The sequence below is a fragment of the Crocodylus porosus genome, unplaced genomic scaffold (genome assembly GCF_001723895.1).
Source record: "Crocodylus porosus isolate Cpor-Errol unplaced genomic scaffold, CroPor_comp1, whole genome shotgun sequence".
Classification (NCBI taxonomy): Eukaryota; Metazoa; Chordata; order Crocodylia; family Crocodylidae; genus Crocodylus; species Crocodylus porosus.
Window position 1 is genome coordinate 18,067,903 of NW_017728943.1, and position 17,614 is coordinate 18,085,516.

At 47.5% G+C, this 17,614-nt stretch overlaps 1 protein-coding gene across 2 annotated transcripts in view; it reads left to right on the forward strand.

Annotated features, from left to right (window-relative positions):
- Positions 1–5,110: 5,110 nt before the first annotated feature.
- LOC109319334 (cell surface glycoprotein CD200 receptor 1-A-like) overlaps positions 5,111–17,614 on the forward strand; it is a 31,312-nt gene continuing 18,808 nt past the window's right edge. The window contains exon 1 of one of the 2 annotated variants that reach the window (XM_019548817.1): positions 5,111–5,558. In XM_019548817.1, the coding sequence (XP_019404362.1) occupies positions 5,489–5,558 (70 nt within the window). In that variant the 5' untranslated portion in view covers positions 5,111–5,488. The remainder of the gene's footprint in view (positions 5,559–17,614) is intronic. The other variant, XM_019548816.1, reaches the window with a different exon arrangement.

Sequence of the window (17,614 nt, forward strand, 5' to 3'; positions counted from 1 at the left end):
CAGACTCAATGAAAGATGAGGTTGGTTCCAGTTGCCTTAAAGTCCCAGATGAGACACGAGCTAGCGCCCTCCCAGAGGCAGCAGCTTGCTTCCTCCCCCACCCGCTGCCTAAAAAAACCCCAGCTTGGCAGCTCAGCTCATCCTCTGTGACTCATTTCCTCCCCTCAGAGGGATTCAATGGCAGTTTTCTCCTGTTGGCACCCTTCTTCCAAATGGGCCCAGATTCTGTTGCCCAGCCTGCAGCAGTCTCCATTGGATGCCTTTCTAAAAGACAAGCTTTCATCCCATTAGGAGTTACGTTACCACTGGGTGAAACCCCCTGGCCTGAATGATACAGAACAGACTGAGTGAACATGATTAGTCCCTTCTAGCCTTTAGAGTGGCAGGAGTACAGCTCTGGCAGTTTATACCAGTTGAGAAACTGTCCTTGTGAATCAGCGAGTCTTTGAGACAGCACGTATTTTCATCAGGAGGCACGAAGATTGGAAGAGGCAGGGCTTCAACACCTGATAGCCAAGAAGTGTCCAGAGATACTGACAGATCATTGCACCACACCAGAATTGCTCTGACATGTCTGCAGGGATATCTCAACCTGCACATGTGTGTATATACAGAGTAGGAAAATGAATGTAGTCCTCTACATTGTAGCTTAGAGCAATCCGAACCTTTAGTTGGAAAAAAAAGAAACGGGTTTGAGTGTTTCACTAATTTCAGTTGTGATATTACCTAAAAACTTCTTTGAAATGTGAGGGACTCTGGGAATGTGGACTCCCACCTGTGCCTCTCCTAGCCTCCACTGGAAGTCCCAGATGAAAGGAACCACATTCTCATCAGGACTTTCAGGTGCGTGGGTGTTTCCAGAAATAAACAATATCAACTAACCACGCAGAACAACCAGGAAGCTGCTTCTGAAGCAGCCCCTTACCTTGGTGAAGCTTACTATACTGTGTCACCATCCCATTTCCTTAGAGCACAGGGCAGTCAGAACTCACTGTTGTTTTGTAGAACTGAAAAGATAGGAAATGACTGCAGCAAAATATCCTGAAGAGCTGAAGTTGAAATGTTAGGAGGTTTGGGAAGAGGTGCAGGACTGGAATAGCAGGGGCACTTCAGGGCAGAAGTGAGAGGTACTGGTAGAGGTGCTTGGGGAGCCCAGTGCTGGAGGAGCAGGGGAGGCTGTAGTAGTTGGCAGAGTTCTGCGTAGGAGGAGGGAGCACTGCACCTGCCCACACACAAAAAAGGGCTCTACCCAATGCTTTTGCTTTCATTTTCATGACCATGAACAGCACAACTTCAACATATTCATTTCTTTCTTTCCACAGTGGGAAAAGAAGCTCCTGATGAACTTTTCACATTTGAAAACAAGAAATAATGTTAAGGCTATGTTGCAAAGCATCCACAAACAGGAAATGCATTGCTAAGTACAACTGTCCCGACTCTCTCACCTCTGGCAGGGGAGTGAAAGGTTCTTTCAGTATAGGGTGTATTGTGGGAGTGACTCACCGTACCCTTGTACGTACAGCCTCCTTGCCAAATTCCTAGGCAAAACCTGCATTTCACTGATGGGGTGGTATGTGGACTCTGTGCTGTGAAACCGATGTGGCAATAGCACAGAAACAACTCCAGTGAGTGATGACTCTCTTCACACATTCATCTTGCTTGTAGACATGACTCCTCCCTGGGTTTTGGGACTCAAGATATGGAAGACAACAGTGAGCCAGATGCTCAGTAGGAATAAGTGAGGATAGCTCTGCTGAAGTCAATGGTGTCAGGGCACCCTTGGCAACACATAGGGGGTGCATGTGCACCGCCTGAGTGTGGCAATGCACCCCCTGCAAAAAGGCGCTGCCAACAGTACTGGCGGCGCCCGCAGGCGGCCACCACTTGCCCCCTCCCCGCCCAACATCGCCAGCAGCGTCTGCGGGTGGTCACCAACCACTGGTCAGTGCTCGCCACCCGCCCCACTGCCAAGAGCACCATGGCTGCCTGCAGGAGCTCCACATTTACCGCCGCCACGCTCCTACCATTGCCAGCGCTGCGACTGGCTGCTGGAGCTCTCCATACCCTGCCAGCTGCTGGGGGTACGTAGTGTTCATGGAAGGCACTTCACTTCAGTTGAGGATTTAGCCAGCTGCTGTTCGTGGCATATTCAGAAATATTGTTACTCACAGAAGCTTACTTTCCACCTACACCCTGAGAGCTGAAACCCAGCTTCACATCTGTCACGTTGCAGTAGCTCTCAGGAGTTAGTAGAATAGGTTCTGCTGTCAGTCAGGACTTAACACTGAGCAAAACCACTTCAATCAAGCAGATCAGAGACTGTGCATGGGCCAAATAATATCTGATAAAATAATATCTGATTATGAAAAGACAATGGATCTTATAACCACGATAAAAACCACAGGATAGATCCCAGACTTCTGCTACCAGAACAAACGAGTTGGAAAGGGCTGAGGTAGCAGCACGTAACAATTCTGTTGCCTAGTCAGCAGCTGTCTCCACTGGGAGCCTTTCTTTCTTGAGGGGACTCTTTGCTGCTGTGCCAGGGTAGAAATGTGTGAACTAACACAGTCTGTCTCTTCTGGTGTAGTTTTAAGCCTCACAGCACTATAGGGCACATAGGATTGCAGGGGAGCCAAGGCTGTCCTGATGTCTGAAGAAATGCTATGACAGGGAACATTGCTCTGTTACCTTGAAGAGGCATGTGTTACATAATGCAGAGGCACATGGAACAGACCCTGAATGAAATAGTTCCCTGTCAAGCAACTTGCCTCAGAGTGATCCTGACCTCCATGTCTCCTCTTGCCCTTGGAGACTTCCTCTTCCCCTGGCCTCAATCTTTGTCCGCTTTTCCAGTTCTTCTTCCCTCTCCAACTGCTTCTTCTGTTTTATCACAGGGGATCTTCCTCTTCTTTTCTGCTGTCTTCCCTTCTCCATAACTCCGTCCATCTAATCTAGCTCTATCTCCCTTTGCCCAACCTTAGAGATAATTATGTTATTTGTTCACATACATTACTGATTCCTAGATTAAATGTAACTGCTCAGAAGATCAGTGGCATGTCCTTACGACATGGTGGAAACCTAAGATCAGGGCACACAGGCAGATAAAAGGCAAGCCGCATGTTAAAATGTACATTGGGTGGAATAGAAAATCATTCTAAAACACTGGCATACCCTTCCAGGTTGCGCTGTGCTCAGTTTTTGTTACCCTAAGATACAGCAGGGATACAAGAAGGTCAGAGACAGGTGATAGAAATGGTTAGAAACATTCTTTAATACTATATTAACATGAATATAATATGACCCAGAATATAAGACAACCCCCAATAATTAGAGTCCATATATGAAAAATGTATAAATTTAACATAACTTTACAGGTAAAACTGGAATTGGGTGTTCTTGTCATGTGTCTCTGGATCCTCCAAAATGTATATGCAGATGAGGCAAAGGGCAACTTGGTCTGGCTCCACCTTATGGAGAGTAGGGCCACACTAGTCACAGGCAACAGGCTGAGAGAGATGGTGAGAGAAGGATTCTGGGTAAACTGTTTGAAGCCCTGTTTCTTGATGTCTGCCAGACATTTAAGACTGGTAAAGAAACAGGAATCTTTGGAAATGGAAAAGAAAGGCACAACTCAGCTGTAGGAGTAAAGAGGAAGTTAAAAGTTACTTGGTGGAGTGGCTCACTATGACTTGGGGGAAAAAAGTCAGTGCTAAGGGGACCTGAGTGCAATCGGCTTTGCCATTCCTCTTATTTAGAAAGGCTGCACTAATCTGTTCTTGCGGTAAGGTCCCATCAGTATGTTTGCCCAATAGGGACCGTACGTCTTGCTCAGTGTTGGCTGCATTTAATCAGTGTCATTGTTAGTTTCTATTACTAAGCCCATACTGCTTCTGGCAGCAGTTCAATGATAGACAATAGCGCTATCCTTGTATGCAAATATAAGATGAGAAGCTTTTTTCCTATGCTGACTGGTGAAAAAAATTCTTGTCTTATATGTGAGTAAATGCAGTATATACTTTAATACAGCCTGTAAATGACTGTGGAATTCATTGCTATGTGAAATTATGAAGGCCAATTGCTGAGGAGGAGTCAAAGAGCATTAGACACTCATATGGGTGCTGAAAACATGCATTGTAATGTTGGACAGAATAAAAAGAAGTGTTATACATTCTCATGCTTTTGACCATATGCTGCCTTTAACTAGGAGTTGTTATTTCTTCTAGAAGCATATTAACCCACAATGGTCCATTATGGGGTTTCTAGTACCTTCCCCTAAATATTTCATAAAGGCAAATCTCAGAATGTTGGCTTAAGGGGTCATGGACTGTGGAGATCAGTGCTCACCCTCCCATTCAGCCTCTGACAGCTGGGATCCAATCCAGCCTGACTGGTCCTGTCCCCACCTCATCTTCTTTCAAGATGACTTTAAATATGTTGGGTGTGAGGTCTCCATAATCAATTCCTGCTATCTGAGCAAGAAGTATTAAAATAGCAACACAAATTAAATAAACACATCAAAATAAATAAACATGAGGCTAACAAAAGCCAGTTAGTGACGCACAAGACTGCAGCGGCTCAGAGCAATGTCTCGCAACCTGCAAATGGCTAAATAGGCTGCACGTCCCCAGTTCCTTAAGTGACCTGAAAAGTTTCATTTCCTCAGGCAACTCTGAATGTGATGTGAAGGGCAGTGAGGTGGAGGAGAAGAAATGAGTCCTATAGTATAGCTCAAAGATGACCATCTCTCAGCAAGAGGGGCCAGAAATTGTGCTGATGGGAGAGAAATGGCTGCTAGTCCTCAAAGTCTGGATCACTTGAGTCCAAAGCTAGATGAAAAACATGAGAAATCCTTGCTTCTTCCTCATTGTTCAATCTCAGCCCTGAAGACTGGGGTTGGGGGAACCTGTATGTTTAAAAGCAGGATTAAGACCATGGTCCTGGCAGTAGCCAAACAGCTCCTAAGGTAAAAATTGTTCAAAAAATGCATTAATGAGAAGGTGTGAGCTTGTTAGTGCCTCTGGGAAAGCTCTTCTCATCTGAAGTCTCGAGCTCTCTGCCAACACTGGATGAGGAAGATGTCTTCCCAACATCCCAAAGTTTAAATTTGATTGTGACCCAGGCTTGGAGACTCCCTTCTCTTTACCTCATGCTGAGCTCTGCCGTGGAGTTTATCTTCACACTTCAGCCTTGTGAGGAGAGCCAATAAACGGAAGGCAGAGCTGTTCAATCTGTTTCCTCAGTGTAGCGTTCGCTCTCAGCACAGGAAGCCCAGTGCGGTGAAGAGGCAGGAGGAGGAACTTCTCCTGAGCTAATCAGTCAGGAGCACCCAGAGTCCGGGCAGAGCGGTGGGGAGGTGGATGAGGGAACGGCGTCGCTGCCCGGGTAGGACAGGCTGCACAGAGGGAAGCTCCTGGGATCGCAGCTGGGCTCCCACAGGATGGATGGCGTGAAAGAGCTGCATCAGCCCTGAAAAGCAAGAGCTGCCATGCATTTGGTTGGGAAGTGGCGTTGTGCCTTCCTGCTGCTCACCACTGTCGTGTCTATGGTGATGCTGGGTGAGTCTCATTGCTCTTGGGAGCTGTGTTGCTGTGAGGGGTGGAGGGGATGGGAACACGCGAGAGCAGTTTTTTCCGTCATTGTCATCCCACTTTGTGTGGCTTTCAGGAAAAGATAATGCAGACCCTGCAGTAGCAGCAGCATTTCTATCTGTTCTTCTTCCATCCTGCTGCCCGTGATAACAGGCCTGTGGTCAAAAGGGATCTGCCACAATAATAGTGGCTCTTGTGGTTCCCATCAAAGAAGCCGATTTATTTAGCAAGCCAGGGAGAATGCAAAGGAGGGGTCTGTGAACTTAGACGTTTAGCTGGGGGTCTGTTCAGGGTTTTATGCTGAAGGATGGAGTAATTCCCATGGGGTAGGGCTGATGTCTCATGTTTTCTTCTGGGCATGGGTGGGAGACCCATATGGGCAGTGTGAAGCATATTCCTGGGGGCTGGTGGAAGCTGTTACCATCTGGAGTATCTATGTTGATTTTGACCTAAAACTTCTCAAATGACAGTAACGGGCCACCTGACACTGAGCTCCCTAACCATTTAGGGCCACAGTCTTACATGTATTAGACCAGCGCTCTTCTGGTTCGTGTCCGTGGGTACTAGCAGAACCTGTGTCCTTTGCCCAGGAGCTTAGCACAGGGACTCTCATAGTACTGGAGGGAGCCAGTTTTGAACACCACTTACAAAAGCTCAAAGTCCCCGTGATAAATACAACTTACTGGCTGTGAGAGATCATGGGTCTAATGTACCCAGCTGGTCAAACACAGGCTTCAAAGTTGGGTCTTGCTTCTCCAAGGTCAAAACACTTCCCACAGGCCAACCTCAGCAACCTAGTGAGGTTGTCCCCGTTTTGCAGGCCCAGAGAAGAGCTTGGTGACTTGGTTCATGTCATACAGTGAGCTCATTTATGTACTTGTTAGATTCATAGGCTGCCCTTCCTACATATCAGTGGCAGGGACAAGGTCCCTGGGTAGAACTGGTCAGAAATCAAGGATTTTTTTCTCTCTCTTTTTCTGTTTAAATGGACAATCTTGGCCAAAGTGTAAGAAAACCACATTTGGTGACATTCGTACAGAGTAGCTGGACTTTTTGTTGAAAGATCAAAAATGCTAAAACAAACCGTTTCTAGCTGCATGCAGAAAGATTTTCATCTGCAATAAATTCTTTTTATGTTTTGCCTTTTAATGCAAAGGCAACCTTTTCTGTGGAGGCAGGTTTTCAGTCCAATTCCTTTTTTCCACTGAAAAAATCGTTGGATGAAAATTTTCTCTCCTGCCTTATTCTCAAATGCATAACCCTCCAGTGTGGAAGGGTAGGGGCAGGGGTCTACTCTGGGCTGCTTATCTTTGGAATCCATGAGCTCAGTGGACCACCCAGATCCAGCACATGTGCACCTATCCCAGCTACTTCTGCCCCTAGGGAGCTCCGCGGTGATAAGATGCCCAGAGAGAATGAAGGTCAGAAGGAGAGGCTGCAAATACAGGTTTCCCTTAATTTATGCAGGTTCAGTATAGGCAAATTTGCTCTTATGCAATGACCCTTTTTATACCCCAAGTTCATTGTATGTGAGGTATATTCACTCTTATGCGATTGGCATAGGTGTGCTCCCCCTTTCCCCAAGCAGGTAAGTCTGGGTGGGGAAGGGAAAGGGCCATGGGGTTGGGGCGCCACTCACCCCAGCCCCTGCTGCAGCTGCTCTGGGAGTGGCCAATGCCAGCTGCCTGCAGCCACTGGGCTGCATCGTGCCCTGAACCCCTTCCAGCTCTTCGCTTGTCCCTGCACACCCCATCCCCTGGGCTGCGCCGTGCTGTGGTGAAGGCAGGTGGTGTCGGCTGCTCCCAGGTCTGCTGCAGCAGGGGCTAGTGTGAGTAGGGAGAAGCAGAGCCCTGGGGTGTGGCACAGCTTGCCTCCACTCCCCAGCCCCTGCTGCAGCAGCCCCAGGAGTGGCCAATGCCAGCTGTCTGCAGCTGCTGGGCTGCACCATGCCCCAAACCCCCAGGGGCTCCACTTTTCCCCACGGGCAGGTGGTGTTGGCCGCTTTCCATGGCAGCTGCAGGAGGAGGCCTGGGGGGCATGGGGCACAGTGAATTTTGGGGTGACAGCAGTCCCCTTCCCATTACTGTGGCCTGCCCCCAGTGCCGGGAAGAGCCTGGTGCCACTGCTGGCCCCAGCCTGTAGTGGCAGCCTGCTCTCATCGTGCACGCAGATCCAGGTGCACAGTGCAGCCCCCCAGCCCTCCTGGGGTGTGTGTTGCAGCAAGAGCTGCACCCCATCACCCCACACCCTGCACCCACTGACAGTTCCCTCTGCTCTGCTCCCTGCTGCAGCCCCAGGAGTGGTGGATGGGCTGCGCTGCACACCTCCCCCACCCCTTCTCTAGTCCCAGCCTTACTCACCGCCCCCCCCACAGGAATATATCCCTATTTGTTACTTTATAAGCTGGGTTCCCTTTATGCAAATTTGATTTATGCACAGTTTTCTGGGAACACGCATGTACCATATTAAGCGAGGGAAGCCTGTATTAATTTAGCATGTTTTAAATTAGTGCATGGCACAGGCTCAACCAGTCTTATCTTGCTTTGCATTTGTCTTAATATTTCCTAGTGTCACCAGGGCAGCTCTGCTAGAGTTAGCAATAGCAGAAGCACTAGCTTAGATGCAGCAGGCCATTTAACCACCATGGTGTCTATGTCTCCCCACAAGCGCTACAGGATGACGCATTATACAAAGTGCTGGTGGCTGATCTAAAATAGGGATCCCACTGGTTCATCCACTGAGCTGTAATGGGGGGAAATGTTAAAGCATATGTCTGTATAGAAGCTGCCTCAGTGACATCTCTTACTGCATGAAGTGTGGTGGTAGGCACCCAAAATGTTTGCACATGCACCTCCTGGAGAGAGTGAGCATGGAGGGGAAGTGCCCCATGTCGGGTGTTGTAGAGTTATGTAGTAAGTTTCTCCTTTTGTTGGAAAAGACCTTGCCCCACTAGACCATGCTGGTGGTCCCTCTGGAGGACTCTCCCACCTGGCAGGGGCCAAAACCCAGCTTCTCTGGAGGAAACTGCAAGAAAATCTATCAGTCATGGAGAGCAAGTCACCCTCATGCTCTTGCAGTTTTGCAGACAGAAGGTACTCAAAGCAGTGTAGACCTGGAGTAGCATGGAGGTGAATGAAGCTCCTGGAGTAGACTGCCTCCTGTGGAAATTTATTTGTGTCCACAGCTCCTGCCTGTACCCAGCTCCTTTCTGCAGTCTTCTCTCCTTAACACAGGCAGTGAATTCTCATTCCCCAGAGTTTGCCAAACTTTCCCCTGCCACACCTGCAGTCCTTCTCTCCTAGCTGACTCCTGCACTCAGTAATCCTTGAACTACCTCCTCAGTTAAGACGCTGTGGGAAAAGATTTTGCTAAACCTGCCTCTGTCTGCATTGCACTCCTGCTCTAGTGCCCTTCTCCTGACTGGGCTGGACTCCTGGCTTTGCTCACATTGATAACACAAACACTAACAGCGAGGAAGTCAGATAATGGCTTTTCCTAGGCCATCATTGAATCGGTGTTCTGTAGTATTCTGTCAGCGAAGACTTATTCAGATGATTCCCTACACTCACAGATATATTCTTTAAAGGAAGATCATGGTTTAGAACTTCAGCGTTCACATTTACATTGCCTGGACCAAGGACCGCTGTGCTTCAGTGAGTCGAGTTTTGAAACCCCAGAGGCAGACAGCTTAGAAAATAGTGTGCTGACCACAGCACACAAGCTATTCAGTGATGCACACACAGATAAACACGCTCTTGAAACTGATAGCTCCTTCGTCGTCTTCTTCTTTGGAAGCTCTGAGCATTCACGAATTCCAGAAATATGTGATTGTACCAGTCTTGGCATGTTTCTAGACAGTAGCTTTATCACTGAGTGTATTTACTAAGAACATAAACAAAGGGAATATTATGGACAATAAAATAATTGTGACTGATATTTTAATTGCACAGAAGTAGGTCACAAAGAACCATGGTTATCATAGCAACACTTACTCTCTTGAAAACGTGAAACACAAAGGAATCTTTCTTTACGTGGTGATTGAATCTGCTGCATCTAGTCAGACTTACCACCCTCTGCATTTGCATCTAAGTTTCCAGTAGAAGGTGGCACTTTAACAGAAGTAAACAGGACAAAATCCGTGTTGCTCCTCTTTGTGGGGGGCAGAACTAAAACTCTGGTTCAGAACACAAGGGATAATAAAAAAATGTTCCTTATCTGCTTCTCCAGTCAAAAAGACTGAAGCTCTTTATAGTCTGCTCTGCTGTAAGTTGCTTTTATGCTACCTGAGGATTCTCCTCAGCAGGAGGAAAGACTCACTTTTCTGCTTTAGGGCCCTTTCTACCACTGGAGCTCTGGAGCTGTCAGTCTGATCTTCTGGATGTTTGTCTGATGAAAATGTCAGCCTTGGTGGATATTTTATTTTTTCCTTATAAAATAAAAAGCCAACATCATTTGAAGTAGAAATTTCAAGTAGCATTCATGCAGCTTACCCAGAGAGCACTGCTTCCGTGCACATGGCTAGATCCAGAAATGAATGGAATAGTTTTATTTTTAAAGCTTTGCAGATTGAGTTAATCTCTGCATGGAGGGCAAACATGAGAGATTTCAGCCTTCAAAAGCATTGTCTCATAACAGTGCAAGACAATGAAAGCCGGGGCTGTGAGAAATGGCTGTGTCAGGCCCAACAAAAATAGGAACTGTCACAATGAGATTCACCATCATGTGGGGAGTGGGTTAGCAAGAAAGAAGTTTGCATTCTGTAGACAGCATTTTTGTGTAGTTAATTTTCCTCTCCTGCACAAAGCCTGGTTAGAAGCAGTGTTAGTGCAACAGTAAAAACATACACTCATATTGCACAACTTTATGCAGGCAGAATATGAAAGGCAGCTAAGCAAGTGAACATCACCTCACACCTTACATACTGTCAATGTGCTTGGTTTGTGGCCAGAGCTTCAGCTGGTGCAAAAGGACCTCTCTCACTAAATTCAGCTGAGCAATAGTGATTTTCAGCAGTCATGGATCTGTCCGTAAAAGTGACAGGCAAAACAATTCCATCACTTTTTCTCTGAAGCTATACCTTGATTAAACACAGCCCCAGGCCCATGTTAGATGCTTTTTAATAGAAGTAGATGTCTCAAAATAGGTAAATCTTAAGGAGAGAGTGCAAGTTCCCGGCAGACTGGGCGAGAGGGTAGAAAGGATGAAGGCAGAAGAGGACTGATTAGAAGGGATGCTCAGGTGAGAAAAAGGGATCAGGGTTGTTGGCGGAATAACAGCTGAGAAGGGGGCAGCTGCAGATCTGTGCTGAGCCTGAAGAACGAGCACCAAGACCACGGTGTTATTCTTGGAGTCTGTTGCAGTTCTCAGCATTTTAACATTGGAAAAGCCTAAGTCTGTCTGTCTGCAATGCTTTATTCACACTCTGATTGGTTAATGGAAACAGCCAATCAGAGTGCTCCAAGCATGGGGGATCACTGCCATGATTCTGAAGCAGCATCAAGGAATGAACAGGGAGTGTTCATTGAACAAGGAATGCACCCTGCTCCCTGCAAGAGGGAGAACAGTGTCAGCATGGGCTGTTAGGTGGTAGCACTCCATCCCAGCCCCCTCCCCCACCCGTCATTCTTGATGGGCAATTGGTTAGTGGTATCACATGTGCCAGGTCATTCCCATGATCATGCTGCCATGATAGGAAAGTCATGGACAAGGCACAGGAGAAAACCAGCAGTGGGGATGGCTTGGTATAACAGTAATTTCTGGGGACAGATGAGAAGGAGCTGTATGGAGTGAGGGAAGGATTGACAGGAGGTGATAGTCAGGATGGAATTAGAGCAGAAGTGGGCAAAATATGGCCCACAAGCCAGATCCAGCCTGTCAACTGGTTGTATCTAACCTGTAGCTGTCCCCATGGCACTCTGCATGGGGCTGAACCCTGCCCCTCCTGCCCAGGGCATTCTCTGCTGCGCTGCTGCCTGCACCTACCGACAGCACTGCCACAGCCCCAGCCCCAGCCCTCACCTCAACTGGCATGCACAGCTTTCCAGTGCAGCTGTTCCTGCTGCTGTTGCAGCTTCCCAGATACCATTCAGCTCCCCCTGCCTCCAACTCATCCTCCTCTTCCTCATGCCCCTTCTGCCCTGCTCTGGGCAGCAGGCAGAGTGGGGAAGCCATGGAAATATGCGTCAGGCATCACACACCTAGCCAGGCTGGGGGGAAGCTGCCTGCTCCTGCCCCAGTGCATGGGGCTGCAGCTCCCCACTGCCTTCCACCCACTTGATCACTCAGTGCAATGAGCAGCCACTTGAAGGATGGCTGAGTGGGTGGAAGGCAGGCAGGAGCTGGAGCCCTGTGTACTGGGGCAGGAGCTGCCCAGCACAGGGTAGGTGTAGGCAGGAGCAAGTGGGTTCAGCCCCATGTGGAGTGCTGTGGAGACAGCCCTGGGCCGGATGGGGCAGGCCGGACCACACTTGCATCTGGATCTGCACTGCAGCCCTGGCAAGCTCTGCTTCACATGCCTGTGGGCCTGCCTTTCTTCCCTTCCCCTACCCCTGACTGGCTCTCAGGAGTTAGCTCACAGGCAGCCCCCTCAAACACACATGCACACTCCTCCCACATACCCATCCTACATCCCCCCACCAATCCCACATTCCCCCCCACACACAACTCACAGCTTCCCACACACCCACTCCACACACCCCTGCACACACTGCCACATACCCCAAAAACACAATATACAAGAGCAAGACTTATTTTGTGTTTTTATGCAATCCCGTCTAGGTACACTAAAACATAAACCAGTTTTGTATGGTTTATGATTGTTTTTTTATCTATAATTTGTTAAAATGATAACTTCTGAAACATTTTTGTGTATGGGCCTCAACAGCTCACCAAAACTCATTAAGTGGTTCACCAGTCAAAACAATTGCCTGGCCCTGCTTTGGAGGAAGATGGCTGCAGGAGAACAAAAGAATAACTCCAAAACCAGAAAGCTCCTGTCTGTAAGGGACAGGAGCCAAAACTGACTCAGGATTTGTCCTTATTACAAGCCTCCCAGAGGCAGAGAGCTGCTGCCACAGGGAAGCCATCAAGCAGGTCCCCACCCATGCAGCTCCTGCTAGCAATGTATAGCTCCACTACAGCAGCTGTGCCAGTGAGGGCTGCAGCTGCTGGCAGGTAGTGTTACAGCCTTTACACACTCTTTATGGGAGCTTCCCTGTGGGACAGAAAGCTTCTGTTACTGGCAGAGTAGGCATTGAGCTGTCAGCAGCCACGAGCATGGAGACAGTCACACTTTCATCGGTGAAGCCAGAGTTCTGCTGCCAATCCTACATGGCATATATCCAAGCCTCAAGTGATAGTGAGAGAGATGTAGTAGGTAAAACAGGACTTAGAGAACTTGGCAAGGAATAAGCAAGAGCTTGGATATAAGGATAAGAGTGGGGAGCTGAAGACAACATTAGCATGAGTTTGCTCATGTGTCCTGTCTATGGCTTGTCTATCCTGGCCGTGTGACTTTTGGAATAACCCTGCACATGTTCTCCAACACATTGAACTCCAACAGAGCTCAAGATTCTGCCATTTATCATCCACACTACACAACCGATTCCATTAGTCGAGGCTTGCACACTTTCTCTCCACGGGTAGAGTTGTACTGCACTCACTGCAGGGGCGGCAGTTAATATAGATGCACCCTACAGCAATGCTGTCATGGTCACATAGTAGCAGGGAGCTCAGCCCAGGCTAGCTTTCTGATGGTTAACCCTGCACCTCAGATGGGTTTTCAGCCTACGCTGTGCTCTGAGCTGTCAAGCTATGTTGCCAGTAGCACACAGGCCAGCTAGTTTAAAGCTAGGACAGATATTTCTACATAAGCTGTAGTGACTGCTGTACAGACATATCCTAAGTCTCCCTGCTGCAGGGATTTCTGCCTCTGGGAATATCTTGTTTTTTCTACTGGAATCACATCCCCCTTTCTGATCTGAAAGTAACTGCCTGGTCTGCAAAAGATAATCATGTTTCACAAATTATCTGGGCCACAGCCATTGTTGCTATAACTCCACTCCCTTCCACTGAGTAACATCAGGGACCAGTTACCTGCTTATCTTCTATGTTTTCCCAGCATGCATTTGCCCAGTGGAGAAGTGTCCTAAGTACAGACAGTCAAAAAGCCCAAGGCTGATTCAATTCAGTCTTTGCAGACTAGTCTAAACTGCAGAGATTAAACTGAGAAGCAAGTGAACAGACATTCACTTTTGATTCAGGAAATGCAGTGGCTTGGGCCAGAAGCTGGGGGGAGGGATGGGGGGTGGGGTGGTTGGAAGAGACTATTAGAGCATGCCTCTCAGCCTGCTCAGCCACTGCCAAAGGGAAGAAACTGAAGCTTCAAGACTTTTCCCCTCTCCCTGCTTGAGGGGAAGGTGCATGGCCACGCTGCCTGCTCTTTGCTCGAGTGGGGAGTGGGGTAGGGGGGAAACAGCCAGAGACGGTGTGCTTCCCCCAGGCAAACCCTGGCTGGGGTCCATGGCCAGGGAGGGGGTTTAACCCCACTTCTGGAGCTCAGTGCACTGGCCCCAGGCCCTGCTCTCAGCTGTGTGCATGTGTTCTGGTAAACTTGATACTGTTGAGGGGCTCGAGCCTTTGCAACATGTCTGTCTGTCCCTTTAAAGAAGAGGAAAGATGCCATCTGATAACCCAAACTAACCTGTCTCTGTTTAACCACCTATAGTCTGTCACCAGGTCAACATTCCTCCCCCCGCCACTTACCTGTCTGCCAGTCCCTCTGGTCCTCACTGCCAGGATCTGCATTTTGCATATTGGCTTCTATTCTACCCAGGAGAGCACACAACACCAACAAACTCTCCCTTTGCCTGAAGAAGGGTGTTTGTGCCCAAAAGCTTGCAAAGAATTTTTTTCCAAATATTTAGTCTAATAAAAGATATCACATCTATCCAAAGAACCAAAGCTGCTTCTCACACGCTGCCTCTGTGGGTGGACACAAGGCACTGGGATCTGACTACTTGAGTCCAGTTCAAGTGAGAGTGGAGACAGAGCTGAGACAGAACAGGAAAGAGGAAACCTGCTGCAATAGAGGTGAATGAGGGCAAAGAAAAGAATAGGAGAAGGGAAAAGCTCTGAATGGGAGAATATTTGAAGGGAAACCCTTTGGCTGGATGAAACAAAAGATAGCGTGAACTATTTTCTCTGAATGTGACTAATGAATCTAACTTGCTACTGCAGCTAGCAGGAGAGTTCAAGGTTTTCTGGCCACGCGAAGAGCTGTGTTTCCTACCGCTACCCCTTTGTCAACCAACCCCTGCTGCTCTGGCTAGGGAGCAGAGGGACAGAGCCAACCCTGCTCTCTGGAGCAGACAGCACAGCCCAGCCCAGGGCTGCAGAGCATCCTGGGATGCCAGGGGACTGTGATTTAACTTGAACCAGGATGGAGTCTGGGACAGAAGTTTCATAAACTGGTTTGACCTAAATCAGTAAAGTCCGATACTACATTCAACCAGGTTTATCTTAAAACAGTTTCAGCCATTTTGAAACTGGTTTATGCACACTGAAATTCTGTTCTATTACAGGTTTAAACCAGTTTCTGATGATTTAAACCAGTTTACGTATAACTTGTGTCCCCAGCCCACTATCCATTCAGTTACAACTTACTGAGAGTCATGTGACAGAAGCATTTCAGGAGGCAATTAATCATTTGCTTGTGGTCTATCACAGCCTTCATTTGCTTTACCACTAATTTCAATATGACATAAGTTGCTCTGCGTGGGGGCAGACACAACCCTTATTTCCTGCGGCAGCAATGGGGCTAGCAATGAGCACAAACTATAGTCTTTTACAGTGCAAAATCTTCTCAATGCCTGCAGTTTCTAAATAGGTTCCAAGGTTATGCATTCACCCCAGAAGAAGAGATAATAGTTCTGTTGTGGGCTAGAACTTGAGTAAATGTATAGCACCACATTGAAATTAAATGTGTTTGAAAAGGGAGAGTAGCAGTATCATGTTCTAGATCTCCCCTTGCCCCCACCCACCCAATTCTTGTGGCCTTACAATCATATTTTCCTGTTTCTGAAATGTTTCCCTCTCCTTTTGCTATGTGAATTGCTCCCAGAAACAGGAGAAATGACTAAGCAGCAGGCTATGGGGGGGAAACCAACTCAACTCAAGGTACTGTCAAATGCACAAAATAAACAGCTGGAAAAAGAAGAGAATAATATTCCTCTCCAGCTCTTTCAGTTACTGTAATTTTAGTGTGTGAGGGAGCTGACAAATCTTCAAGGCCAGTGTGTGACTTCTAAACTGACTAGATCCCTTTGAAACAGAAAAAATACAAGCAGAAAAAATGGCCCAACTTCAAAAAGAGATGATAGACTGAGGAGTGGGCCCCTCAAGCCTATATTAGGTAGGGATAGTCCTCGAGAACTGTCGAGCACACCTTACCAATGTGGGTTGGCATTTTTCATTACTGTTGCATGGATTAAACAGGGAAGGAGCAACACTGAAAAATGCCATTGAGTTATTCAAGTTAGTCTAAAAAGTACTGGAGGAGCTGCACAGGTACAGAGACCGGGGTTAGGCTAGAAGGAAAATAAGGTAGTGGTGCTCGTCATGGCTCCATCCACAAGGTAACTCTGCTCAGCACAGTGACCCCTGATCAAGTTACATTTGTGAGAATGGTCAAACTAGGATGGTTCAGCTCTCTCAGATGCAAAGGTCTCTTTGAGTTCCAGTCCCCCTTGGTGGGCTTCAATATGCCGATGGGCTCTGCTGGGCAAGTGACTGAGGGAAAGAGTGGAGATACGCCACAAACACCATGTGGATGGGGCAAAAGAAAGTGATGGCACTCCCTGCAAATAAACAGACCTGTGACCTCCCTCTCCTTTCTTTCATGAGGAAAGACATCCTTAACAATACTGGTGCTTAAGTTATCATCCCTGAACTCTCACCTCACTTTCCCGACTGGGACGGCTTCCCCTCTCAGACCTGTTATTTCAGGCCTTCTGTGGACAGCCCTGCACTAGACACCAAGGGGGAGATCAACCTGTCTGGCATGGCGTGCATTTAAAAAACTCTGATTATGCTGGGGTATATATGGGTTGTAACCATGTTGGTTGAAGAACACAGGCAGACAAGGTTCTTTGGGTAAATCTGGTATCTTTTATTAAACCAACTAAATAGTTGGAAGTTTTTTTCTTAGCACGCTTTTGGGTTTTAAAACCCTTCATCAGGCTGAGGAAGCACCTGTAGTTTGTGTGTATGCTTTTCCTGAATGGAATGAATAGTAAAGAGGCCAGAGGCTGATATGCATGCAAGAAAGCCAGTCAGTGAAAATGTAACTCCTCAGTTTACATTTTCATTGACTCCTCAATTTACATTTTCACTGATTGGCTTTCTTGCATGCATACCAGCCTCTGGCCTCTTTACTATTCATTCTATCCAGGAAGAGCACACACACCAACTGCAGGTGCTTCCTCAGCCTGACGAAGGGTTTTAAAACCCAAAAGCTTGCTAAGAAAACTTCCAGCTATTTAGTTGGTCTAATAAAAGATATCAGATTTACCTAAAGAACCTTGTTTGATTATACTGAGGAATCTTACCATCTTGACACTATATTCCAGAAATAAATATTTTTTTTTCTGTTTAATTTATGTCACTTTGGAAGGGGGTTATGCTACACCAGGAACAGACATCTCACTCAGGAATCAAAGAGCAATGGCAGACCTTAGTTTAATTGCATTATGGCAATTGAGTATTTTTGTTGCACAATGGAAACTTTAGGCAGTGTGCATGGCTTCCTGTGGAAAGGGCAGTCTGTCCAGCAGGGAAAAAAGCAGCCCACTAGCTTGTGCTGTTACCACTGGCCAGCTGAAGGAGCTCCCCAAGCTCTGTGGTGGTCAGCATAGTTGTTAGGAATGCTGGGGACATGTGGGGAGGAGGAAACCCACCCTGTTACTGCCTAACACCAGATCCTGGCACGGGGGAATTCTACCCTGTGCCAGTTCACCTGCATAAAA